The sequence below is a fragment of the Oryza sativa genome, chromosome 10 (assembly GCF_034140825.1).
Source record: "Oryza sativa Japonica Group chromosome 10, ASM3414082v1".
NCBI lineage: Eukaryota > Viridiplantae > Streptophyta > Magnoliopsida > Poales > Poaceae > Oryza > Oryza sativa.
In genome coordinates this window covers 3,003,869-3,030,922 of record NC_089044.1, presented here as the reverse complement: position 1 = coordinate 3,030,922, position 27,054 = coordinate 3,003,869, and the positions used below count along the sequence as shown (strand labels likewise).

The window sequence follows — 27,054 nt, the reverse complement described above, 5'->3', positions numbered from 1 at the left end:
CATTAGGGATCGATCTACTAATCACACAGCCACCGGTGTGATTTTTCGGATCGGAGTATCGATCTGATTGGCCTCGTCGTCGATGCCGCCGGGGAAGGAGCAGCAGCGCACGTCGCGGAGAATCGGCCACAGCAGCAACGCGTCGTCATCGTCGCAGAAATCAATTCGGTGAGATTGAATCACCGGTGAAGCAAACCCGAAGCGGTGTCGACCAGATCGATTTAAGCAGGTGCTCCAACACATCGATCTGAATCACGTCCATCAAGCAACGCAGGAGAAAATCAGAAGCAGCAGCAGGGTTGAAGCCATTGATCTATTCCGCACGCATCCCGAGGAAGGAGAAAAGTCCAAGCCTTCAGCAGCCTTCTCGGTTCTGTTCATGTGAATTAAATTTCACGTTGGAATTGTTACGTGCACACGCCCTTCGCACCAGGGATTTAAGCCTTGCATTGTTTTGGTTCTGTTCAGGGGGACACAAATTCACGTTCCAGATTGCTATATTCACAAGCCAGTCTACCAGGAGCTTCTGCACGGAGATCAACTTCGTTTTACGCACCCAGAGTGTTTCGCGTTTCTGCTAGGGTTTGACAAATTGTACCAGCAGATTCAGGATTTTATTTTTAAGGCGAGTTTGAAGTTTGATCTACTGCTTCTGGATTGAGATGTAATATTCTTGTTATGGCAAGTGAGGTTGCAAGTTGGCACATCTTTCATGGAGGAGGAGCTAATACTGTCGTGACCAGTTTATCAGCTGCGCATACATATTTCAGGACACACAAGCAAAGTCGTCGAGAGGGAGCTGCAAGGTTGCTGTCCAAATCACGTGGAGATGGTCAAATTTCCGGCGGAATTGCTATGTCCGTTTGCCCAGTATATCAGAAGGTTATAGGGAGATGTGGAGATCTAAGTACTTCGTTTTGAGCACATCAGTTTCGCGTTTCTACTAGGATTCCATAAATTAATGCCAGCAGATTCAGGATGTTATTCCCATGGCGAGTTTGAAGTTTGTGCATTAGTTTCGCGTCTCTGCTAGGTTCACACCGGTTTATACTAGTAGATTCAGGATCTATTCCCAATGCCTCTTCTGGATCAAGGGTGTTATGATTATAGTCCAAGTGACTATTTGGCGCACATTGATTTTATCATCATGAGGTTGTTTGGAGATTGAAGATTTTTATGCAACAAGGGAAATTCGTATCAAGGTGGAGATTGTTAAATATGTGATCCGAATTTTGGACCCACAATATATTCGGATTAGTTATCTAATAGGACTCTCCTTTATAGGATTAGTTTCCTAGTATGACTCTAAGTCTTTCCCCACTAGGACTCCTAGATTTCTCCTATATATATCCCTTGTAAGCTGCACGGAGAGGGTGTGACAGCGCAATGTATCCCCTGCGTTTGTATCCAATTCCTCTATAGTGATCATTGCCGGTCGGCGCCCGTGGTTTTCTCCCGCAAGGGTTTTTCCATGTAAAATTCGTGTCTCCGTTGTGCATTTATTTTCATAACATCCGCCATAATCTCCATCTTCGCGGTGGCTCCCGTGCTTTGGGCAGCCAGATCCGGCGGCCCCCAAGCTCAGGGTGGCCATCGGCTAGAACTTAGGAGCCGTTTGAGATATAGTTACCAAATACGGGCTAGAACTTAAAAGAGTCGTTTGAGAGATAGCATCCAATGACGGGCCAGAACTTAGGAGCTGTTTAGGAGATAGTTACCGGTGATGGGCCTTCACCTGTCAGAGGTGAGGTGGACTTACCACTAACCACTTATCTCTAACGAGGATAGTACCCATCACAAATGACCATTTGAGCCTGTCAGAGATGATATGGACCAGTCTAGTGAGTACATTTATTTCGATAGGTAAGTTGTGCATTCCTGTATAGCTCTGCCAAAGGGAACCATTGCACGTGCTTCCTTGCCGAGGTTGAATTCTTACGTATGCAAAATAATTTTGTACCACATTTTATCATCGCACTAGTCAAGTTATTATATCAGTACGCTTTTTTTAAAAAAGTTTTTGATGGATCGCACGTAGCTATTAAATCTTATATCGTGAGCATAATTTACGCCCTTTTTATTACTAAAGATATTAGGTTTCATTCGCCATAAAAGAAATATTTCTTTGTGTAGACGAATTAAAGTAATCTACCTGTACTGATCTTCTGATGTATACGTACGTACGTATCCGTCATTATTGTGCTATCAATTAGTCTCACCAATGGTACAGTTGGCAATTTCGGGGGGACCAAATCCCAAAATTTTTGAAAGTTCGAAGCAAATAAATAATATTTTTGAAATTGAGATTTGAACATATTTTAGCTAAATTTACTCGTAATAACTTTTGGCTAAATTCAAAGATTATGGGGTGAGTATAACTCAATTGGTTATGTTCTTTATAGTGTAATCAATCCACCCGAATTTTATTTGTACGTGACATCGTACTCGTTGATTGTGAGGTGTCTATTGAAACTTCGTCAATTTTAAGTTATGTCGGTTCGTTTTCTCAAATGAGAGAGTGTGTGTGCGCATCTTGTGTTTATAGTATGTTTCTAAAAAGGAAAAATCAAAGATTAGCTTAATTAGCCACAATTCTACCGGGACCCACCAAAGTGTGATTTGCGAACCCTGACCAGTACACTGATCGACTGTACATCTCCCTAAAGTCAAGCTAGCTGCCTATCATGTCAGAGAAGAACCACATTCCATATGCTTTCGTTCTAGTACAAGAAGAAACTGGAGAATTTTTCGCTTCATAATTTTAATTTTACTCACTATAATTCACTACGATCCACGGATCCAGCATTGATGACAAGCAGTGAATTCGGCGCGAAAGTTGGCAGCTCCATCGATCTACAGATCTACGTACTCTGTACCTTTCACCGCCCGCAGATCAAGTGAGCTGTATCATCAATTCAATTTATCAACATCCATGCACACAGTTGCAGCTAGCAGGCGATCGATCGATCGATCGATGAAGCCTATATAAACCCATGCATCTCCAAACCATCTTCTTCATCCATCACCTCACTCACCTAGCTCGATCAGATAGCTACTCTTTCCATCTCTCCACACAGTCCAGCAATGGCTGCAGCAGGTAGAGTGCTAGCTCTCCTCGCAGTCCTCATGGCGGTCGCCGCCCATGGCGAGGCGGCGTCGGTCGTCGTCGGCCTCGCCAAGTGCGGCGACTGCACCAGGAAGAACATGAAGGCCAAGGCCGCCTTCAAGGGTGCGTGATGATTAGATCGTGTCCCCGTTCTTTTTCGGATTATTTTTTATGTACGAATTATTCGTGCCATGTTTTTAAAATTGTAATTTCTTTTGAAAAAATTATACATCAGCATTACTTAGCATTACCTAGGTAACTTATTCTAAATTATTTATTACTCACTCCATGTCTAGATAAGTATAATTTTAACTAGTCAAACACACACATCTTAAGGAAAAGTTATAAGATTATTATGTCCTTTTATTAATACAGGGAAAAAACGAGAAGGGGTGAGAAAATAATTAGGAGGGAGTTTTATTGGGTCAATGGTTAAAAAAGAGAAAAATATATATAATAGTATTAAAAAGATCTAGTGGACCAATGTAATATTATACTCTTTTATGGACAAATTCTTATATCAAAACTACACTACGTTAAGGAAGAAGAAAGTACATTTATAATAATATATAATATATAATATCGAGGACAGCACATATCTCAGCTGGCAGGGAGCTGCCAGGAGAAGCGTGCTGGTTCGAATCCATTTGAACGCAGGTTTTCTCACTATTTTCTTAGTATTCCAAACATTTTCAAATAATAATATATAATATCAATTTGTCCCTCTAATCAATGCATCTTCTATCATTGTTCTATTGTTAGCTTATTAAGGCCCTGTTTGATTATCACTATTTTCTTAGTATTCTAAACATTTTCAAATAATAATATATAATATCAATTTGTCCCGCTAAGCAATGCATCTTCTATCATTGTTCAATTGTTAGCTTATTAAGGCCCTGTTTGATTCAGCTTAGGATTATTTGTTTGTTCTATTGTTAGTTTATTAAATTCAGCTTAGGATTATTAAATCAATACAGCCTACCTATCTTATTTGATTTGCCATTGTTTTTTTTTTTAGAAAAGGCAAGCTGCCAATTTCATTGAATAGAGGAGTAAACTGTACATTAAGTGAGATTTATATATATATTTGCGCGCAGGTCTCCGTGTGGCGATCAAGTGCAAGAACGGCGCCGACGGCGAGTACGAGACGAAGGCAGCCGGGAAGCTCGACGGCGCCGGCGCTTTCCGTGTGCCGCTCGCCGCCGACCTCCGCGGGGCCGACTGCGTGGCGCAACTCCACAGCGCGGCGCATAACAACGCGGCGTGCCCGGGGCAGGAGCCGTCGAGGGTCATGCAGCTGTCGGAGCGCACCTTCGTCGCCGTCGCCGGCAAGACCCACTATGTGTCGCCGGTGTGCGCGTCGGCGACCATCTGCGAGCCCATCAAGAAGCACTTCTTCGACCACTTCCACCACAACAAGCCGGCGCCCGCCGCACCGTCGACCAAGCCAGCGCCCAAGCCGCACCCCGACCAGCCGCCGCACCCTAAGCCGACGCCGACGTACGGAACACCGAGCCCGTACCACCCGCCGGCGAGGAACTAATTGAGCCGTCGATCGAGCTCACACATTATTATGATTCTTTTTAAATTTCTGCTCTGCGTTAGCTTAATGCCATTATGATATATTGTTGTCAAGGTTGGAGTAGCGCAGACAGCTTTGTGTTAGTTGATTTTGAGTTTCTTGGGTCGATCGAATAAGGTTTCAGGTTGATTTGTGAGGTTTGAGTCAATACAGGTGTGTTAGTATCAGGTAGATTTGTCTCAGGATTCGTTTGCTTGTTTGTTGGAATTAATTTAATTAATATGATATTTATTTGTGTATTTGTGTTCTTTCCACTTCGTAATAAGATCCCATAAATTAGTATTCACCCAATCTAGAACCGAATTAAAGACATTCTAATATTATGCACTAGGATGTGTTTAATTACTATGGTCGTACGTTGCTATACAAAGACTCAACTTGGCCCTATTAACTTCCAGAATTGCATAAGAGGTACAATTCCTGGGACGAAAAGGGGAAATCGTAATTTCCATGAAATTTTCTAATCCAGCTGATTTAAGGTCAACTTGAACAAATTTCCACTAAATTAATACATATTCAAGATATTTTTGCTAGATGCACTTCCTACAAGGACTTACTAGTAAACCCAAAAGTTTAGATATTTCCTGATTATACTGTACATGAGGATTGTTCTAAGCTGTTTCTTGTTTCTTGCTGAGCCTTAGGGAGAATAGCTACTTTATCACTAAACTTTCTCTGTAGGATCAGTTTAGTCTCTAACTTTTTAAATGGTTCAAAGAAATCCTTAACCTTTGTCATAAGGCCTAGAATAGTCCTTGGATCCACCAAAATCATCCTATGGATATGCCATGTCATTATTCATACAAAATCTATGATGAATTGTCTAATTTAGCCTTACATATATCATAGAAAAATAAATATAAGGGTGAATTAGACATAACCATAGGAAAAAAAATACTTCTTTTTTCACCCTTTTGAGGTATATTTTTACTCTTACATATACCATATATTTTTTTTAACTTTTTCCTTTTGTTTTTTATTTTCCTATGCATAAGGGTAAATTGGACAAATCATAAAGATTTTGCATAGGAAGGTGACATGGCATGTCCATGTGGCGATTTTGGTGGGACCAAGGACTATATTAGCTCACATGACAAATTTAAAGGACTTGTTTAGACAATATGAAAGATTAAGGACTAAAATGACCTAGGAGCGAAACTTTAGGGACCATATTAGCTATTCTCCCCTGAGCCTTACAGAGGTAGAGGGTGTAATAGCGTAGCTAACCAGCCCACCACTCAACCCAACCCAACCGTAGCCCAGTTCAAACCCTTGGGCCAATCCTATTGGGCTGTGCTCATATGTGCAAATGTGCACCGCTTATAACAGGAAAAAGAAAAAGTCTATCACTTCGGCATAAAACATGTTGAAGAGGGGAAAAATCATATAGCCTGAATGTTTCTCTCCATACTCCACATGGTATTTTACAACCCGACAAACTGAGATGTACAAACAAGAAACGAAATACCTTAACACAAATAATAATAGTTTAACCTAACAGTAAAAAGCATCTACTATTGGTAGGACATATTGCTAGCTTAAACTTTATTATTTTCGCACAAGTGAAAAACATTAAAACAAAGTACTAAAAAGGCATAAGATTGGAACTTTCAGATTCCATGCAAGGGTTGCTATAAAGCATAGGCACATTTTCAGACGGCTGAATAGAAACTACTATTACACTACAACTCAATATCTGACAAATTCTCAAGTCCAGCACTACCAATAATTCTAGGGGAAATTAGAAACTAACTTTCGTTGCATTTTCCCAGGTAAGTATAATGATAGCAAACAGTTTTCAAAGTGGTCCACTTCAATACAAATCAACTTCACTGTGTTTTCTTGGATTCTGCTTGGGGCTTCCAAAGACCAAGACGATACTTGTGAGCGAAACTCAAAATTAATTTCCTCTGCATCACAAGTATAAAAGAGAAATAAGAGAACTTAATAGATCCCCTAAAAATTATTTTCACATACCTCAACAAGGAACTCAGAACAGATAAAAAATAGTTGATAAATAAAGATACTGTTATCAAGATGATTCCACCAGCCTAATCCACAACCATGTTACAAGTATCGACTAGCTTAGGTGAGCACCCTACCTTTTAAGTTCCTGGGCGGGTGATCAACCTCAATATTAGTAGCAATGTTCAGAGTTTTACTTGAGATTTAAATAATAAAAAAATATGCTTGTGCTGTAGGTTAGGAGAAGCAATATTACCGACAAACCTACAAAGGTGTTCTATTTCCTAGAAAACATCATGACATGCTAATGAAGATTCCAGTCTCAATATGCTGGCAGCAAATAATTCAAAGGGATTGGCTTAAGGTATTAAAAAAAGGGACGTACTATATTTGATTTGACTGCTTTCTAAAGGAAACATAGTAAGTTTCCAAACAATGCATTAACAGCAGACAGCCAAGATCATCCTTAACTGGACAAATACAAATTGGAGAGAGAAGAAACTCAAGGAAGAAAGGAAGAATAAGAAACGGTAAAAACAGAGATCGGGAGGGAGACAAACATGGCAAGGAGATGTCTAACTCATCTCCAAATTTGTATACAGTTACTAGTTAGCCAATGTCTTCACATTGTCTGCAAAATGGGATCAGGTTCCCATTACTTAACAAAAGGAACTGAATATTTCCTTCAGCATGCAGGTCATAAGCCACATGTGTGTTCACTTCAGAATATCATGTAAAACTCAAATTGTATATTTCACAACCAAGAATCCAGCCTAAGTACAATGCAAAACCATGGAACTTTCTTGGCATCCAAATATTACAATTGTCTTGAAGGAAAATTTGTGTTATTTTGCACATCAAATTCTAGACACCTTAGCATTGTCAAATTCACTAAGGCATCTAAAAAAGCATTAAAAAATTGATTAATTTCATAGCTTAATTAAGTAAAAATGTATCGCTCTACGAAAAACATGGTTCGGAATACCACATCTCGCTGTTGAGTAATTCACTTGAAGTCATTCCCAATAACAAAAGGGTAATATATCAACATCTCAGATCAGAGAGGTAAGTTCCCTTCAAGTTCAAAGTATGAGACTATGCCAGAATTACTTAACTTTCACTACTTGGATGCTGAAACTTGACCAAACAAAAGAAAATTATCCACATAACACTTATCTATATTCCTTTAGAAAAAACATTAACACTGACATAGCTTATTAATCAAAAGAAAAAAGTTTAGTTTTAAAACATAAGGGTTTCCATGGTCAAATGCTTATCCAGAGCAGTCTAGAGAGAAATAAGCAACCTAGTACAATACTGATTCGTTCAAAGCCAAGAGTTAGATAACACACAGACAAAATTACCATCAGAAAACGTTAACCTCAAAGCATGCCGAATTACATAGCATTAGCTAATCTGTTAACTAAAAATAAGTTGAAATCCACTCAGATGAAATAACAAAAACATTCCTGAGAAAGCGACACTTATAGTTGTTAAGTGCCGAGTGCCGAAACCCCTGTGGTTTTTGTGCAACTTGGAACACAAAGCATATGATTCTGTGAAATTTGCTCAAAATTTAATCATGCATCCAACAATTTCTCAAACAAAAATGTAGGCATAATACAACGAGCCATTGTTATAAGCACACATATGGATCAGTTCGCTTCTATGAAACAAAAATAACGACGACATCTAATAACGGCAGCATCATACAACGAAATCTAACCAAAACATATAATCACATTCCGAAATGCTGAATAGCAGAGGAAACTAGCATAATCACAATCCGTTGCTCAATCTGCACATACAGAGATGAACCAAGAGGCTCGACTGAAGGAGATTACCTGCTTGCAGGGGATGCCGAGCTTCTTGAGCCGCAGAGTGCGGGCGTGGAGGAGGCTCTGGAGGTCGCCGCCGACCGCCTCCTCCACCTTGGCGGCGTGCGTCTCCACCCCCTTCCCGACCCCGTTCAGGAACTCCACCACGCCGACCTTGGCTGCCGCGCAGGAATCACGCTCCAAATCCAATTCAATCACCAAGAAAAGAAAGCACGGAAGAAAATCGGGGAGGGGGTATACCCACCTTGGTACGGATGCGCGTGGAAGGATCTCGCCGGAGCTCCGGCTCCGAGGCGGCGCAAATGAGACGCACACGCGAGGGCCATGGTGTGCGGCGGTTGGCGGTGGCGGCGGCGGCGGCGTTGGAGAGGCGCGAGGTGGACGAGGTGATCTGAGAAATGGGCCCCATGTGGCAGGCAGGCTGGCTGGCGTTCTGGAGTGGGCTGGGCTGCCTCGGTGGAATTCAGCCCAAAGCTGAGGGGAAAAAATGGGAATTTGTTTGTAACATTAGCCTATATATATATTTATGGGCGCCATAAATATAATTACTCCCTGATATATTTTAAAAAAAAGGGAAATTATAGCCCAACAGTTGTCCCGTACTACTTCCAATCCTATATAAATAGTTACGCTAACGCTTTAATATTATGAGAACATTGTTAAATATTGTTGGTGCCATTCTAATCACAATAATATATTTTACCAATTCAAATTGAACCTATAACAATAGTATGATACATTTGTAATGAATGTCTTAACCTTTGTGGACTATGGTTATCAAATAAATTGACACATGCATGAAAAGCTAACATATTAAAGTCATGAATAGAAATAAGTAAAGACTTTAATTTCTCAGTTACAGGAAGAGATAGTCATTTCTGTTCTAAACAATCCAACGGATGTCATGAACTACATGTGCGTTTCAAAAATGATCCAATGGTTAAGTTTTAAAGGGTGATGTGTCTCAATGCATGTTGAGCTTTTGGTCCCAAACAGAAGCCCCAAACTCTTCCAAAAAAAATCACTCATTCTCCTCTCCTTAAATCTCCTTCTCCACAAATCAAAGCGGCCATCGCTCCTAATCGCCGAGTTCGTACACTAGGAGGAGGTATATACTATGGTGAGGGAAAGAGGAGGATATGACTCCTATTATACTAGTATCAGTATAGAAATTATTCGGCTTTTCCTAGTGGACCGATTTTCGCTAAAAAAAACACTGATGTTGGGAGGGGTGGTTTTTTTAAATGGAGAGGTACTATGTGACCCTGAAATAATTGAGAAAAGAAAAGGAAGAAGAGCAGGAGTTGGGCCACGTTAAGATAATCGGGTCTTGGGTTGCTTTGTGTTGAGAAGCTAGCTAACGTGCATGCAGTAGCAGTTGTAGGGCAGCGAATGAAACAAGTCCACTTTGACTCCCTAAATATAGGTCCAATCTAATTTGTATCCTTAAAATGTAATATTAGATATCTTAACACCCCAACTATTAAAATTGGTGTAATTTCACTTGGTTTTGAGAGTAGTTTTTCTCATGTGGCACATTAACCTAGTCTAACCGACTAAGTCCGCATGTGAGGCCCGCCAGTTGTCCCTTCCTTTTCCTCCTTCGCTCTTCTCTGTTTATTTCTCCACTCCTCCCTTATGCGGCAGTTAGGAGAAGCCGATAGGATTCCCCACCGTCTTTTCAACAGATGGCAGCTAGCAAAAGCAAGGCGACATCAATGAAGGAGATGGATGGCAGACATCGCCAAGTGCCTCCTCTGCACGCACCGCCTCACCGCTTGGGCCAAGCTTTAATTTGCCACCGGGCGCCCACGTGGCTCGGGAAGGAAAAGATAGAGAGCGTCATGGAGTGGCCACGCTCCTCGTCATTGCTATGACTTTACTACACTACTACGAAAACTTTTTAGTGGCGGCCATTTTGGATTTTCGCTGGCGGAATTTGCAGTCGTCACAAAGCAAAGGCCAGCAAAAATCCATTTGGCTACTCATTTCCAAATTCAAACACAATACAAAATTATCATTAGCACAAATGTACACAGATCAAACATCACAACATGCACAGAACAAATGTACACAAATCAAACATCACAACATTCATCAGGAAACATGCAAAAAAAAAAAATTCGTGCCGTCGCCGGTCTCTTGTCGTCGCCACCTCACTGCCGCCGTGGGGAGGGAGGAGGCGCCGGATCCGCTCCCCGCCGCCCCCTCCCCCGCCGCCGTGTCGGTGTCGGCAGCAGATCCGGCCACCCCCGTCGTCGCGGCGGCCGGATCCGGCCTCCCCTGTCGTGGCAGCTACGGATCAGGCCTCCCCCAGCCGCCACCTCCAGGCCCCTTCGTCGTCGTCGCCCGCCGGCCTCCCCCGTCGTCGAGGAGGCGGATCCGGCCTCCCCCAACCGCCGCCGTCAGGCCCCTTCGTCGTCGTCGCCCGCCGGCCTGCCCCGTCGTCGAGGAGGCTGATCCGGCCTCCCCCGTCGTCGCGGCGGCCGGATCCGGCCTCCCTCGTCGTCGCGTGGCCCGCGGCGGAGAGGTGGAGGCCGTGCCCCGCCGCCGCTCCCGAGGCCCTCCCCGTTGAGCAGTGAGGCGGCGGAGCTGTGGCGACGGGAGCCGGCGGTAGGGAGGGAGGAGAAGGGAGAAGGGAGGGAGGAGAAGGGGGAGGAGAAGGATAAGGACGGAGTACTCAGCGCGGGCGGTGGATTTTTATTGGCCTCAATTTTTTTTGAAGCGGTCTTCGCTACCTGCCGAAAATCACGTTTTCGCTGGCGGACACCTAAGAGGTCCGCCTCGAAAAATAGAGTTTTTTTTATGGCGGACCTCTTAGCGTGGCCGCCAACGAAAGTCGGTTTTCGCTGGCGGTCCATGGCTCCCCACTCCTCGATATATTTTTGCTGTCGGTTTTCGCGTATGGCCGCCGGCTAAAATAATATGCCAACCGCATGAAAAATCATTTTTCTAGTAGTGCTTATAGGAACGGTGGCGGAAAAGAAAGGGGAGAGCACAGTGAAGATGCGGCAGGGCTGACGGTGCTCATGCTAGCTAAGCGGAGATGAACAACGCCGGTGATGAGGATTGAGGATGGGTCAAGGAAGAGAGTCGGGACTCACTAGTAGGTGGATGAGAAGCACCTGTATCACCCCTCCTTCCTTTCGCCTCCCGCTCCATGTCCTCGACCGCCGTAGGTGCCTCAGCGTCGAGCTCCATGACGGCGCAACCTTGCTGGCGGCGAGCTCTGGTGGTAGAGTTGGTAGTAGTGGCTCGTCGGGGAGTGGTGCTTGGAGTACTACCGCTCATCTACCACCTTCCGTCGCCCTACTACATCCCACCACTGCACTGTTGGCATTCTGCCACCGAGAGGAAATATTGGAGAGGGAGAGGAGTGGTAAAGGAAGAGAAGAAATAGAAGGGTCACTGACATGTGGGCCCCACATGCTAACTTAATTTGTTGGACTAGGTCAACATGCCACGTCAGCAATAACGGCTCTCAAAATTATCGAGGGAGTTAAATTACACTAGTTTTAATAGGTAAAGAGTCAAGACGTCTGCTATTGTGTTTTAGGAATACAAATCGGATTACCTATACTTGAGGGAGTCAAAGTGTACTTTACTCCCTAACAAATAGAGTAGCCAGGCTTTGGGCTAGCTTGGGCCAATTAGTGAGCAGCAGCAGTACATCGAGCAAAGCAATTAGCAGCACTGTAGCAAGCAATAATACGCCACCTCACCAAACTAGCTGGAGTAGTAGTTTATAAGGATAGATGCCCATTGACTAGCAATACCGAGTTTAATTTCAACTTTTTGTATGTGCGAAGTGGACGAAAGCACAGTCAATAGCTTACATGCATACAACGAATAACACATTAGATATGCCAAACAATAGAGATACAACACATACATCGTTCTCACATAAATCCATCGATCGATCTCTCACACAGTCACAGTACTCCTCTCACATCTCACAACTTTCATTTATTCTGCACCAACAAGCTGACCTGGGAAATCAACCATGCAAGAACCAAAAGAATTAACCATGCCATGAAATCAAACAAAAAAGCAAGTGTCGATATTGATGGAATGGACGAATTAATTAATTCAGCTGTGATATGCCGGCCGGAGGGCTGGGAGACGGCGCCGCAGCTCCGCCACCGTTCGCCGCGCCACCACCGTTCGCCGGCGTCGGCTTCGGCAACGGCGTCGGCTTGGGGCCTTGGGGTCTCTTGTGGAAGTAGTCGAAGAAGGGGCACAGGAACGCCGAGTTGCACTCCGCCGACGACGAGTAGCGCATCCTCTTGCCGGCGACGGCGACGAAGGTGTTAGCCTTATCACCGCCGTTGTCCGTTGTTGACGACAGCGGCACGATCTTGGACGGCTCCTGCCCGGGGCACGGCGTGCTGCTCTCCGCGCTGTGCAGCTGCGCAAAGCAGTCGGCGGCGCCGTGGAGGTCGTCGGCGGCGAGGGGCACGCTGAAGGCGCCGTCGCCGTCGAGGTCGCCGACGGCCTTGCTCTCGTACTCGCCGTCGCCGTTCCTGCACTTGATCGCCACCTGGAGACCTGAACATCACCAAACAATTAATCGACGACGGTGATATATCGATCGCAATTAATTATCGATGAACATATTATCAATTTATCATCATCATTATGATATATATACCCTTGAAAGCATCCTGCGCCTTCATGTTCTTCCTGGAGCAGCCACCGCACTTGGCCAAGCCGACGACGACCGCCGCCGCCGCCTCGCCGTCCGCCGCGGCGGTGACAGCCATCACGACGGCGGCGCAGACGACGACGGCGCCGAGGACTAGTGCTCGTGCTACCGCTGCCATTGCTGAATCGATCCTAGCAAACTCTACCGCTTCTACTCGTTGCTGATCAGTGGATGAGCAAGAAGCAGATCAACCATGCGTTTATATATGATCATGCAGACGAAGATCGATCGAGCAGAAGCTGGATACTAGTACACAATTAGCATTTGGCGCCGAATTTGCTGGTTTAAAATGAATTAATTAACGCCGTACATTATTTGATGATTTTGATCAGGAACCAGCTTAGCTGCATCGATCGATTAAGAAGAGTAGCATGCATGCACACGGGCACTGTGTACGTAATGCTTCCCATTGGTGGTGTTTAGCAAGCAAAGGTAAAGCTTTAATTAAGTACTCGCCTGTCTCTAGTTAGGTGAATGCAAAGCTAGTACTGTAGTACTAGTTTGTTTTTATGAAAAAGGGAAATAGTAATAGCTTGCTGCCTGCACAGCCAAAGTACTGCATGATTGAATTGTTCTTAATCTGTTTGTTTTCATTTGGCTTTTGGACCATTATTATATATATTACCAGGTTTTGTCTGTACATATAGATGTGATGTTAGGCTAGTTTGTTTTCTACAAACAAAAAAAATTATGTTATAGATATTTAATATCTCTTTAAGAGATACGCCTTTAACCATATGTTTCTATTTATTAGTATAATAATGATCTTGTAAATTATGAGATCAAAATTATACTAATAAATAAAAGAATTATGGCAAAAACCAGCCGTATCTAAGTGGTTGTTGAAAGAAGGGACACAAGTTTTTTAAGTGAAAAAGTTTCAAATGTATCTATAACATATAATTGAAACACAGTTACACCATAACAATACTATAACTATATTATAACTTTCATATAACTTGTCTATAAGTATTAAAAAAACATGTAAATTCACATACAAGTTAATTATATAGAGATTCATAGTTATAGTGTAACTACATTTTTTTTACCAGGTATAGTGTAACTACATTACAATTATACAATAGTTAGGATATAGTTACATTGTGGTTACATACAATTACACCGTAACAATACTATAACTACATTATAACTTTCATATAACTTGTATATAATTATTTAAAAAACTGCACCTAAATTCACATAGGTAGGTTGGATTGATGGGGACATCGGGTCCTCTGAGGGGAGAAGTATGTGACATACAGGGCCAATTAGGATATACCCTATGTTATCCATGAGAGCTATGTGTATGTTTACTACCACATTACTACCACATTACTAGTTTAGTAAGGGTAAAACCAACTTATAAGGGTTTGTCGCTCTAGCCATATCACTCTCGGGTTTACCCCTTTACACGAAACAATAACGGAACCGTAAGTGAGGTGGTATGTGTAAGTGGGTCGTCCATCCATCGGATGGCCTAGACTGCGTGGTTCTGTAGAGACAGTTGTTACACATCATTTGGATAAATAATTTACCAAAAGTCCATGATTGAACACAACCACACAGGTTCCAGGTTTCCAACTTCGAACTGATCAACCTATATTCCAACTTCGAACTGATCAACAATAGGTTGTAATTAAAGTACATAGGTTCATTATAATAATCCATACTTCAATACATCAACATTTAGCATAACTAGTAAAACTGCAAAGCAGAAAGGGCACATGTCCATCATTTTTCATCGAGCACAATTACATATAATAATTCATACTTCAATACATCAACATTCACTAGAACGGATACCCTCATCTCAATCGGGCGGTAAGCCCCTTCTCAATCGGGCATGACGTCCGTCACAGGCTAGAAGTCACTGATGTGAAGAGTTATCTCAATCGGGCAAACGGCCGTTACGGATGAATCTATCTCAATCGGGACCTAAGTAAAGCCCGTCACCGATAGCTTTGACCCAGACGACCAGTCAAACTATAGCCCGTCACAGATGACCTATCTCAATCGGGCCACAACTAGCGCCCATCACAGATGACCCTTATCTATGACGGGCACTAATTATAGCCCATCACAGATGATAGTTAATGCCCGTTACAGATGAGTATAATCCAAAAATAAATACATTTTATTTTTGGCTAGCCCTCACTCGTGGGAAGTGCAAACTTCTCGGTCGGTCACCCATCCCGAAATTGCTCTAGACTAAGCACGCTTAACATCAAAGGTCGGTCACCCATCCCCAAATTGTTCCAGACCAAGCAAGCTTAACATCAAAGTTCAAGCAAGCTTAACATCAAAGTTCTTTGGAGATTGGCTTCCGGAAAAGTAGTTGTAACTTATTGGTATGAGTATTCTATTAATCCTATTAAGCCCTATGCCAGGATATCAAATTGGGGTTATTAAATGATTTCAAATGGAAAAGTCACCAAAACCAAAGTTGTAAAACTCATCGAGGTGCAAAATTTTTATTTTGGTCATTTCTCCATCTGACTCTATTTAAACAATTTGAAATTTGAAATTCAAAGTTTGAAAAGTTCAAATAGAATTTTAGATCAGTGAACGACTTCAACTGAAAAAGCCATCAACAACAAAGGTGTATAACTCATCAAAATCTATAACTTTTATTTTGGTCATTTTTCTATATAACATTTTTTGAACCATTTGAATTTGAATTTGAAAATATGACAACTTCAAACAGCATTTTCAAATACTATATGATATCAACTTAAAAAGTCATCAACAACAAAGTTGAATAACTCATCAGGATCTAAAACTTTTATTTTGGTCATTTCTTCATACAACAAAGTGATAGTAACATTGTTCACAAAATTGACATATCTCTTATCTGATTCTTTTATAAACTATAACACATATATGTAAAATTTGTGAATAATATTACTAACATTTTGTCGGATGAAGAAATAACAAAAATAAAAGTTTTAGGTATTGATGAGTTATTCAACTTTGTTGTTGATGACTTTTTCAATTGAAATCATTTAGTATTTGAAAATGTTGTTTGAAGTTGTCATATTTTTAAATTCAAATTCAAACTGTTCAAAAAAAATATTATATTGAAAAATGACCAAACTAAAAGTTGTAAATCTTGATAAGTTATATAACTTTGTTGTTGAAATTTTTTCCATTTGAAATCATTTACTACCCGTAAAATTATTTTGACTCATAAAATGAATTATTATACTACACTTAATTATTTTGCTATAGTCAACTTACAAATATAAACATTTCATATGAAAAATAGAAAAATAGTCATCGGTGACGGGCTTTAGTTAATGCCCGATAGAGATTAAGTATATAGCCCGTCACTAATGAGTCATCTGTGACGGGCCTTGTGACGGGCCTAGTTGTTATCTCAAACGGGCCTCAAGTTGGTGCACGTCACGGATGATGGTCATCTGTGACGGGCCACAACTTGAGGCCCGTTTGAGATATGGAATGTTATTTCAATCGGGCCTAAAGTTGGTGCCCGTCACAGATGAAGATATGGAATGTTATCTCAATCGGGCCTAAACTACGGCCCGTCACTGATAGGTGTCATCCGTGACGGGCTTAAATTTTATGCCCATCTAATATGTCTGTGCGACCATATCTCAATCGGGCACTTTTCGGCCCGATTGAGATGACTTCCTTGTGACGGCCTGCTATTTCTAAGCATATTAGAGCCCGTCACAAATAGAAGGATCTATACTAGTGATTTAGAATAACTAGTAAAATTGCAAGGCAGAAAGGGCACATGTCCATCATTTTTCATCCAGCACAATTACACATAAATACAAGTAGCTTGACTGAAGCTAAAATAGAGTGAAGTTTAGAAGCAGCTTCACTTTCTCCCACCCCCCATGCACCCCTTCCCTTGTAAGTGTGCGGAGCCTTGTGCAAGCCCAGCTTGCACAGACAATGGCCTGGGCTCCACCAGCTGCACGCATCAATTCACCAGTGCCTAATTACCTTAGTAATCACTTTTCTTAGTCACCGGCAAGGCAGTACAATGCAACTAGTACAATCGCAAACTCGCTCAACACAAACTTTTAAAACAAATGTTCATATTGAAGTTATCTATGATCAAATTATATAGGCTTGTATATACCTCATTTGTTGTTAGACTTGCCCAGGCTCATGAAAATTTTTGAATCCGCCACTGCTTTTAACCTGCATGTAGAGAAATTAGTAAAGTGATATGTTGGATTTCTTTCTCTTTTGCTTTTTTGAAATGTTTCATATCGAAAGTGGAATACAGATTGCAGAGTATAATATATTGGGTCAAAATAAGAAACTTACTAGCTGTACATTGTTAATCTAAGTTGCTAAGTGCCTACATTGAATATAAACTATACTTATACTTACTAGTTTCTTGCCACCACACAATGGGGGAACTCCACTATTTCAATGTCATAATCTCCATCTTCTCCATGTAAAACCAGTCCAAAATAAGCAATTTATACAAAGACTTGACAAAGATAAGCAAAAAATAAGCATTACAATATATTACATACACAAGAAGGTGCAGTATTGTCATTTTTTGAGGTTCTTATCCAACTTGATGCATAAACCAAAGCATGAACCATGTCTCGCTTCAAAAAACTCCTGTAATAATCAAGAATTCTTCATCCAATGCTAAAAGTGGACTCTGATGATACAATACTAGCTGGAATAGTCAAGAACCTTCTTGCCTTGGACACAATAGGAAACCATGAGAGTGAGAAGGGGTCAAAAGGGGATCAAGAGCTAGGCTTTTGATGTTCTAGGGCCTTATAAGAATATGGGTTGTGACTTGCTGAGCTGTGGGCTACTCTAGCTCGTAAAACACACATTCCAGTTCGAGCTGGCACGTTACCCGTAACGAGCTAAAATACCAGCTCCATTTGCAGATCTAGGGGTGGTCCCAGGACCACCCAAAAAAATCCTAGCCCAATACATATATACACATGTGAAAAGAGAAAAAACAACCTAGAATACCTGGATATGGCAGTCAAGTGGCATATCCATATCAGATACGTGAACAGATATGGATACGTTTCCATATGTGCCGATACGTACGGGATACGTATCCAACAATTTCGTAATTTCCAAATAAATAAAACAAACCCTGATACGTCGCTGATACGTTTTACGCCCACCTCCGAATCCCTTTCCAAGCGCAGGGCTGCCGCCGCCAGACACAACACCCGCACCCATCGTGCATCATGCCCTGCCTGGCCGCCGGGGCCAAGACCGTCTTCCTTGTGCTCTCGCTCGAGGCACAGCATCCCCACACGATTACAGGCTTGTAGCGCCGCCGCCACCAATGCCGATGAACAGCGCGCTGCTACCACCAACGCCGATGAATGTAGCTCCACTGCAGTGATTCATTTAGCAGTCATCCGATGGATCTGAAATCTAAGTTTCAGAGCTAGTGCATCCATGCATCCAATGCTCCTATGTTGAGTTGTGATCCAAATTTGTTTGCACATAATAAAGGCCAGCTTCTGCTGGAGCGAAGCGGAGGCCGTTTGAAGCCGGAGGCTTGGGCCGGAGTGAAAAATATCTTCACTATTCGTTATCCTTTTAAGGTTTCACCTTCATATATATACCTCCTGTAAGCCACCATTTAGCGTCGTAACTTCACCCCGATATAATGAAGATATTTTGCTGGCTGGCGCCCGCAGTTTTTTTTCTCCTGCTTTGGGAGGGTTTTCCACGTTAAATCTAGTGTCTTCTGTGATTGATCTGTTGTTTTTTATCGTTTATTTGCCTATCGTTTCCTAACATCCTACCCTCGAAGAACTAGTGCAGCTGCTAGATAATAATGAAAAGAAGCCTCGGTGGATTGTGGCAGTCTGGCAGACAAGAGCGGGTATAGGAGAAAGCACATTGATTTTTCTGTGAATAATCAGCAGGTAGCAGTCCGCAAGTTTATTAATTTTTCTGTGAATGCATTGGTTTTCACAATATGTTAAGAGAGTTTATTAGTTTTTAATTTTTTATTACATATATAGACGTATCCCCGTATATATGTTTCTTGAAAAATGCCGTATCCCCGTATCGCGTATCCGTATATATCCTCGTATCCGGGTAACATAAAAAACAACTCCCAGTCACTGGTAGAGAAACCATCTTTGGTCGGTCGACCCAAATCCACAATAGTCCCGGTTCCATTAAAAACCGGGACTAAAAATGATTTTTCATTTTTAGTCCCGGTTTATGAGAGAAAGATCTTTAGTCCCAGTTGTTGTTACCAACCGGGACTAAAAATCATCTTGAGTCCCGGTTCATAACTCTAACCGGGACTAAAGTTCATCTTTAGTCCTAGTTGATTCCATGTCAGGACGTGTCAGGGCCCTAAAATCTTTAGTCTCGGTTAGTAACACCAACCGGGACTAAAAATCTATTTTTAGTTCTGATTGATGTTACTAACCGGGAATAAAAATCAAAGCATACTATATAATCCCTAGTACCGATCCTCTTTTCCCGTCCATACAACAAACTCCTTACTCTATCTCTTTTTTCCTTCTAACTTCTTATCTCTTTCCTTATCTCTAACTCCTAGCCTTCTTCTCTTTCCTTTTTTCCTTCCATTCACAGCTAGCGAAGAAGAGGGCGCGCGGGCGGGCCAGCGGCCGGCGCAGCGGCGCGGCGGCAGCCGGCCGGCGCGGATGGGAGGCGGCCGTGGCCGGCCAGCTTTTTTTTTTTTTTACAATTTATGATTTATCCTGTGATGTATTCGATTTGTGTGTGATCCGAATCTGTGATGTATTTTTTTAGAACTTGTGATGTAATTTTTTTAAGAGTTTGTGATGTATTTGGAGATGATATATTTGAGAATTTGGGGATGTTTTGTGATATGTGATGATTTGGATTTGGGATTTCTTGATAGGGGATGGTGTGAAATCAATATTCAATACTAAAAACAATGAAAAAGAGAGAAAAAAAAGAAAAAATATCTTTAGTCCCGGATTCGTAGTCCTGGTTGGAAAACCGGGACTAAGGGGGGTTACAAACGGGACTAAAAAACACTTCTCCACCAGTGCTTATTACTATATTATGATGCACCTTTGATCAATTTATACTTGTAACTCTTGTTATATCTATGAGATATATATATATATATATACACACACACATACATACATATATACATATATATATACATACATATATATATATATATACATATATACATATATACATATATATACATATATATATATATATACATATATATATATATATATATATATATATATATACATATATATATATATATATATATATATATATATATATATATATATATATATATATCACCTATATAGAAATCTTGCATATGCCATTGGCCAGCTTTGCTCATTAGAAAAATGAAATTAGCCAAGGAAGCAAACGAGCCATAAGCTTCAGGTCCATCCTATGTCAGAGTCGTGCATGCAGGCAGATATGCTAGCTGGAATGTACTAGGTTGCTTAGGTGGATTCGATCGAAGGAAGGGATTTTTTTTCCCATTATATAGATAAGATGCGCACCGTCACCACATGCACACACATCATACTCACACACTCATGACTATGTTCTTTTTTAACATACGGTAAAAGAGACGGAGACAAACAACAACAATTTACTTAAACTTCTGCAGGCTACTATTTCTGCAAATAATTTGTTATATATTTATCGATAAATTTTTTAAAAAAATTTGACATATGTAATTGTTATGTAGTGTAGTTACATTGTAACTTGTATGTAATTACAATGTAACTTTTACATCATTTTAAATTGTTAGATTCGTTTCAAGATTCGTGCAAGCGAAAAAATTACAGTGCATGCACATGTGAGAGGATTCACTCCTATGATGTCCATTTTATGGAAATAGCATGTTTCGAAGGGATTTTTAAAAGTTACATACAAGTTATATTGTAGTTACATGAAAGTTATGATGGAAATTACACCACGATTGTATTAAAATTATATTTATTAAATCGTTGGAAGAAAATTTATCGATAAATATATATGTGATCCCTTCTGCCAAATACTAGTAGGCATGTATATGCCGACAAATTTAAACATCAAATGATTCAAGAGCCAAATTAACCCACACAATATATATAAGAAAGAACAATAGAATCTTAATCATGCAATTTGGTTGAAGCTGTCCTATACTATTATCCTTTTCTATAAAACAGATTAGTAGTACTATGCTCTGCAGGAGTACTACTCGATTAAAGCATAACTTTGCTTGCTAAACACACACCACCGATGGGAAACAACAGAGCATCAAGGGTGAAACACTGCATATGCAATGTGCACGTTCACAGTGCACTACTCTTAAATCGATCAAATGTACGGCGTTAATGATTTTAAACCTGCAAATTGGGCGCAAATTGCTGATCATGTTGTAATATAATTAGCTTTTTCTTTCGAGGGAACGTAATATGATTAACTGACGCCTATATAAACCATGCATGGCCTCTGCTGCTTCTTCCCTCATCGACACAGCAGTAAGATACTCCAAATATCAAGGAGGAGTTTGCTAGGATTCATTCAGCAATGGCAGCTGTAGCACGAGCACTAGTCCTCGGCGCCGTCGTCGTCTGCGCCGCCCTCGTGATGGCTGTCACCGCCGCTGCGGACGGCGAGGCGGCGGTGGCGCTCGTCGTCGGCTTGGCCAAGTGCGGCGGCTGCTCCAGGAAGAACATCAAGGCGCAGGATGCTTTCAAGGGTATATATATCATGCATGATGATGATAATATGTTCATCGATAATTAATTGCGATCGATATATCACCGTCGTTGATTAATTGTTTGGTGATGTTCAGGTCTCCAGGTGGCGATCAAGTGCAAGAACAGCGACGGCGAGTACGAGAGCAAGGCCGTCGGCGACCTCGACGGCGACGGCGCCTTCAGCGTGCCCCTCGCCGCCGACGACCTCCACGGCGCCGCCGGCTGCTTCGCGCAGCTGCACAGCGCGGCGAGCAGCGCGCCGTGCCCCGGGCAGGAGCCGTCCAAGATCGTGCCGCTGCCATCAACGACGGACAACGGCGGCAATAAGGCTAACACCTTCGTCGCCGTCGCCGGCAAGAGGATGCACTACTCGTCGTCGGCGGAGTGCACCTCGGCGTTCCTGTGCCCCTTCTTCGACTATTTCTACAACAGACCCCAAGGCCCCAAGCCGACGCCGGCGAACGGTGGTGGCGCGGCAAACGGTGGCGGAGCTGCGGCGCCGGCTCCCAGCCCTCCGGCCGGCATATCACAGCTGAATTTTTAATTCATCCATTCCATCAATATCCACACTTGCTTTTTTGTTTGATTTCATGGCTTGGTTAATCCTTTTGGTTCTTGCATGATTAATTTCCAGGTCAGCTTGTTGGTGCAGAATAATAAAAGTTGTGAGATGTGAGAGGAGAGTGTGACTGTGTGAGATCGATCGATCGATGTGTGTGAGAATAAAATTAAGTTCGTGCAGAAGTGCTTGTGTAGTACCTCCATTTATTGGCATATCTAATACACTAGTAATAATATGTCCGTGCTAACGCAACGGTGATAATTTTGATTGAAACGCAACGGTGATAATTGATAATGTAAAAGGCAAAAGGTAATATTTAAGATTCACGAATAAAATAACGATAGAGAGATTTGTATTGTTCTCATGAATGTTATTACACTGTTAATAACTTCCCAAAATTGGCCATGAATAGAGTTCTGCAATATTTTCATCACTGTGAGTGAAACTTTTCAAAACACAAACAATAGCTCATGGTATCTAACTTTCTATACCACATATACAAATATTACCTGCACGTTCTACAGGTGCTATTTTTTCAAAACATGCATCGCCTGGAAACATTCAGCAACTTCTGCTCCTCACTGGTCACCTTCCTCCTTATAGAGCACCTCAAGAAGCCACATAAACTTCTCTATCGAACGCATATCAGGAGAAGCACCATATTGAAGACAGTGTATTCGCCTACCACGAGGCACACGCTTATAAAGATATATTCATCACTTAGCATTAGTAATTTAACTCCCAAAATATTTGGAAAAACATCCCGGTTTCTACTAAGGCAAAAATATGTAGCAAAGCAAATATATAGGCATTAAGCATTTAATAGCAAATGATAATAAATTATTTATTTTAACTGAAAGCGCTAGGCTTTTACATGGCTGCAATTTTGTTCGTGTAAATGAGTTGAAAAAGGTAAAATGGACATGAATACTATGTTAAATCTGCAGATAAACTTTTCGGATCATGGAAATGCATTTGTCAAATTTCATATGTTCAGATCAAATTTCATTATACCCTGCGAATACACAGGACGCATAAATCATCAATATTGCACAGCACCAAGAGCTAGGCACCACGGAAAGCAGTCCAAAAAAACCATAGGATGCATGCAACATTTCAGGAAAATTAAGAATGATATGATGTGGTTCAGGAGAAGGAGAAGGAGAATAATTCTCACTCATATTCTTGTAAACTATTTAATTCTGATATATAAGAAAAAATACTGAAGGAACATAAAGAGAATAAAATCCAGTATCAACAAACACTTTTGAAAGTGCAGTGTGACAGTAGAATTCTTCTGTTTGACCTTTTTTCAGTGAATAGTTTCAGCATATTTGGTTCAATTTTAAATGAACAACAATAGTCAGGAAACCTATTCATCTAGATCATAGCATTTTATAAACCTGCTGCGATCTCTCTAGAATCTCCCATCCAAGAAACTCTAAGCAATTAAACGTTCCTCTTCCCTGCCACTCACCAGCGATTCTCAGCCTAGCTTCTCCTGCGGTTGTAGAAGACAATCCAACGCATAATCACACACGAAAGGAACAAACAGCACCTAAGAATTCCAGATATACAGAACAGGTTGCATGTAATAATGTCGAGCACGCAACAAATTCTCCACAAATTGGATCAAGAAAGAGAGCAGGGAAAATAATGGAAAGGACCGGACCTACGCACTCGGCGGGGGGAGCAGATCCATCTCCCACCGCCTGACGTCCTCCGCCATCGAGAGGATCCAAACTTGCACGGTTGGAGGGGCTGCGTAGCAAGACCGAGGACGGCATTTGGGCACGAGAAAGACGATCTGTCCTACCAAAAAAGGAGTATTTGGTTGAGATTAGCTTTGTTAGAAATGAAAAGACAAATAAGATAAGCAAGATGATCTTGATTTTAGCTGCTAGAATTAAGGCCATGTAATAACAAATAGAAGAATTTCGAAAAATTAAATGATTTTTCCATTCAATCTAACAGTGTTTTGACTTTGTGATTCCTTCATATGGAAGGGCAGCCAATTTGTAACAAAGGCAGAAACTGGGACTATCATATCGTAAAAAATTTCTAAACTAGTGCATAATCTCGGAAGTGAAGCCTAACCTATTTTCCTTAACAGCTAAACACATTTGAAACAAAGGCAGAAGCTGAGACACCTGAACAGAACAATTTGTTAAGCTATTTCTAAATCTAGCAAATCAAATCAAAACTTTGGAGCTGCATTAGTTTGACTACAAATAAGCGTGCAGATCGATGCGTGAGACCCTGGGGTGCAGTGGCGATCGAACCTGAAATCTACTTCTCTTTTTTTTTCTGCAATGTCCCCTGTGCCGGTATGAAGTATGAACATGTGTGCCGACGTTCACCTATACAGCTCCAGCAATCATGTGCCATCATTTTTATTGATGGAAGAGTAGAAAAAAATCTAATACCATGGGAGATTGATTTATTGCAAGGAGCAGGGTAATCTGGAGATGGCAAATCACAATAGAAAATAATTCAACTTACCAGCCGTGACCAGATGAATTTCCAGCCACTATAGGAGCATCTCCAAACCTCCAATTCTGATATTTTGGCTATGATTATAGGTCTCGAGCAAGCAAACTGATGTTGCAATGATTTTAGCTTCATGGAAAAAAAATTGGGGACAGATCAGCAGCATGCTAAATATGCCATCAATAAAAAAGTTACTTAACAGGATTTACAAAATCATCAGAGAGCCATGATCTGACTCTATCCCTCCTAAGGTTGTGCTCCTGCAGAACAAAAAAGAGGCAATAAGCAAGTTTCACCAACAAAATGCGTGAAACGAATAATAACTCATTACACAGATTTCAGTTGGCAACTAAACATTGAAGTTTCCGGGATATAATTTAGGGGAAAACTTACTGCTAGCATATGGGAATTTACCTGTTCAATATGCCAGTTAGCGAGCCATAGCTTCTGGTCCATTCCTGCTCAACTCTATGATCTTGCTGCATGCACCAAAACAAAGCAAAAATCGAGTCAAACCAAGAGCACATAGCATCAAAAGCCCCAGCCACTCAAAGCCTCAACAGAAGGGATGAACTGATGCAAGGAATCAAGTTCAGGGACGTACTCCCTCTCCTCAAGAGCAATCTCATGAGGAGATCGGGATTAACAGAGAGAGATGGGATCTTTCCTTGACCAGCTGCGCGATTCCCTCCTTGCCCGCATCCACCGCACACACCGGTCCGGCAGGGTCCATGGGTGTACCTCCTCATTACAGCCCCGACCTTGGATATCGATCTCATGCCATTCATAGCCATCCTCCCGGTGCAGCGGCGCCGGCCGCCTCCGCCTCCACCGCTGGCAGTGCCAGGATGGCGACCTGGTGGGGAGCAAAGACGGTGGCCTCCATGGTGGCTCGTCTCAATGGAGGAGGTGCGGTGGCATCCGTAACCCGTAGTGCTGGGGGCGGGGTAGGGTTTGGGGATTTGGAGCGGCGGCGCGGCGGCGATAGGCGAGGGGCAGGGGCATGCCGGCGGTGGGGTAGTGTTTGGTGATTGGGTACGGCGGCGATTGGCGAGGGGCAAGAATCGCGGCGGCGATGGGTGAGGGGAACGGGCGAGAATAGCGGTGCGCGAGAGAGAAGGGGGCGCGTGAGAACAGGAGTTAGCGAGAGAGAGAGAAGGCGCGTCCGCGCGTGGGCGTGACCGCGTGGGGGAGGAGCGCGGAGGGGAGGGGGTCTCATCTGGCACGTTCGATCACAGTTAGATGAATATGAGCCATTGGATTTGATGAATGAGTAATGTAGGTGTAAGAGTGAGTTGGTGAATTATAGGGTAGATTATGCATTGTATGCATATAAGCTATTCCTCCTTCACTGTGCAACATTATTAAACATAATATAATTTAAGTATTTTACGAAAGGGAAAATAGCTTCTTTTATCTACTATAAAAAAATACCCGTGTGTTGCAATGGGTGAAGTTATGTTAATCTTATTATTGTTATAGGTTTAACTAAGGTAAAATTCATTGTGCGATTTTGCTCGATTTTCTTTTTTATAAAATCATGACCCGCAGTTAGGAGTCTGATTTTCTCAAGTTTCATGCAAGTTTTTTTAAAGAGATTTCTTATACAACTCCTTTTGTATTCTCAAAAGCGAATAAACTTAAAAACCGACTAAAACACGAATGACGTATCAAAGTACCGGCAAAAACATCTTCAATTTTTATAATAGTAGAGAAGTGCGTCAGGCCACGTCGTACCCCTCCCACTTGCTGTACCATCGGCCTAGGCACGATCCAATATGACTCGTGCTGTGCCGGACCAGCCTGAATGCATGAAGGCCCACCGTGCTCAACCTTGGAAAAAAATTATATTTTGCGTTCCTCATCTATTTGGGCCATTGGCTAGATTAAGTCTATTTTGCGCCGCAGCTATTTGTGCCATATATACCTTATATAGCCGGAATAAGTTTATTTTGGCTCGCTCATCTATTTAACTCCTTGATTGTTGGACCGGACCATGCCAAACTGGCCCATCGTGCCGAGGAAGAGGCCCACGCAAGGGCCCGACACTGCCAGTCGGACCGTGCCATGTTTAGGCTGGGCCAAAACCCCATAC

At 42.0% G+C, this 27,054-nt stretch overlaps 5 protein-coding genes across 11 annotated transcripts; 2 read left to right on the top strand and 3 right to left on the bottom strand.

Moving 5' to 3' along the window:
- Positions 1–2,905: 2,905 nt before the first annotated feature.
- LOC4348119 (uncharacterized) lies at positions 2,906–4,927 on the top strand. Its single transcript, XM_015759089.3, has 2 exons — positions 2,906–3,229; positions 4,204–4,927. Exons 1-2 carry the CDS (start codon positions 3,085–3,087, stop codon positions 4,647–4,649), a joined length of 591 nt encoding a protein of 196 aa, XP_015614575.1. The 5' UTR covers positions 2,906–3,084; the 3' UTR covers positions 4,650–4,927.
- A 1,278-nt stretch (positions 4,928–6,205) lies between these two features.
- On the bottom strand, positions 6,206–8,849 carry LOC9272546 (uncharacterized). Its single transcript, XM_015759096.3, has 3 exons — positions 8,736–8,849; positions 8,498–8,649; positions 6,206–6,598 (listed from the first exon to the last, which is right to left on the bottom strand). The coding sequence occupies exons 1-3, from the start codon at positions 8,815–8,817 to the stop codon at positions 6,518–6,520; spliced, it is 315 nt and encodes a 104-aa protein (XP_015614582.1). The 5' UTR covers positions 8,818–8,849; the 3' UTR covers positions 6,206–6,517.
- Positions 8,850–12,330: 3,481 nt separating this feature from the next.
- On the bottom strand, positions 12,331–13,451 carry LOC9270108 (proline-rich protein 4). Its single transcript, XM_015759087.3, has 2 exons — positions 13,143–13,451; positions 12,331–13,039 (listed from the first exon to the last, which is right to left on the bottom strand). The coding sequence occupies exons 1-2, from the start codon at positions 13,312–13,314 to the stop codon at positions 12,576–12,578; spliced, it is 636 nt and encodes a 211-aa protein (XP_015614573.1). The 5' UTR covers positions 13,315–13,451; the 3' UTR covers positions 12,331–12,575.
- An 8,219-nt stretch (positions 13,452–21,670) lies between these two features.
- Positions 21,671–22,686, top strand: LOC4348117 (proline-rich protein 4). The gene is made up of 2 exons (XM_015759085.1): positions 21,671–21,906; positions 22,003–22,686. Exons 1-2 carry the CDS (start codon positions 21,735–21,737, stop codon positions 22,449–22,451), a joined length of 621 nt encoding a protein of 206 aa, XP_015614571.1. The 5' UTR covers positions 21,671–21,734; the 3' UTR covers positions 22,452–22,686.
- Positions 22,687–22,793: 107 nt separating this feature from the next.
- On the bottom strand, positions 22,794–26,069 carry LOC4348116 (uncharacterized). 7 transcript variants are annotated; one of them, XR_010736987.1, is made up of 8 exons: positions 25,374–26,069; positions 25,169–25,219; positions 24,972–25,088; positions 24,752–24,829; positions 24,142–24,276; positions 23,947–24,027; positions 22,979–23,150; positions 22,794–22,885 (listed from the first exon to the last, which is right to left on the bottom strand). XR_010736987.1 is itself a non-coding variant. In XM_066304705.1 (6 exons), the coding sequence occupies exons 1-5, from the start codon at positions 25,413–25,415 to the stop codon at positions 24,142–24,144; spliced, it is 423 nt and encodes a 140-aa protein (XP_066160802.1). In that variant the 5' UTR covers positions 25,416–26,069; the 3' UTR covers positions 23,626–24,027. The 7 variants fall into 7 exon arrangements, 2 of the variants coding, with proteins under 2 accessions (XP_066160802.1, XP_066160801.1); XR_010736989.1 differs by having other exon boundaries at positions 23,947–23,970; XR_010736988.1 differs by lacking the exon at positions 23,947–24,027.
- Between the last annotated feature and the right edge of the window lie 985 nt (positions 26,070–27,054).

Coding starts and splice junctions, on each gene's coding strand:
- LOC4348119 (XM_015759089.3), top strand. CDS start 3,085: ATGGCTGCAGCAGGTAGAGTGCTAGCTCTCCTCGCAGTCCTCATGGCG. Junction 3,230..4,203: donor GGCCAAGGCCGCCTTCAAGG/GTGCGTGATGAT, acceptor ATTTGCGCGCAG/GTCTCCGTGTGGCGATCAAG.
- LOC9272546 (XM_015759096.3), bottom strand. CDS start 8,817: ATGGCCCTCGCGTGTGCGTCTCATTTGCGCCGCCTCGGAGCCGGAGCT. Junction 8,650..8,735: donor CCACGCGCATCCGTACCAAG/GTGGGTATACCC, acceptor CCTGCGCGGCAG/CCAAGGTCGGCGTGGTGGAG. Junction 6,599..8,497: donor TCGGCATCCCCTGCAAGCAG/GTAATCTCCTTC, acceptor CTTGTGATGCAG/AGGAAATTAATTTTGAGTTT.
- LOC9270108 (XM_015759087.3), bottom strand. CDS start 13,314: ATGGCAGCGGTAGCACGAGCACTAGTCCTCGGCGCCGTCGTCGTCTGC. Junction 13,040..13,142: donor GGCGCAGGATGCTTTCAAGG/GTATATATATCA, acceptor GGTGATGTTCAG/GTCTCCAGGTGGCGATCAAG.
- LOC4348117 (XM_015759085.1), top strand. CDS start 21,735: ATGGCAGCTGTAGCACGAGCACTAGTCCTCGGCGCCGTCGTCGTCTGC. Junction 21,907..22,002: donor GGCGCAGGATGCTTTCAAGG/GTATATATATCA, acceptor GGTGATGTTCAG/GTCTCCAGGTGGCGATCAAG.
- LOC4348116 (XM_066304705.1), bottom strand. CDS start 25,415: ATGGACCAGAAGCTATGGCTCGCTAACTGGCATATTGAACAG. Junction 25,089..25,168: donor CATGGCTCTCTGATGATTTT/GTAAATCCTGTT, acceptor TTTTCCATGAAG/CTAAAATCATTGCAACATCA. Junction 24,277..24,751: donor AAAAGAGAAGTAGATTTCAG/GTTCGATCGCCA, acceptor TTGGTAGGACAG/ATCGTCTTTCTCGTGCCCAA.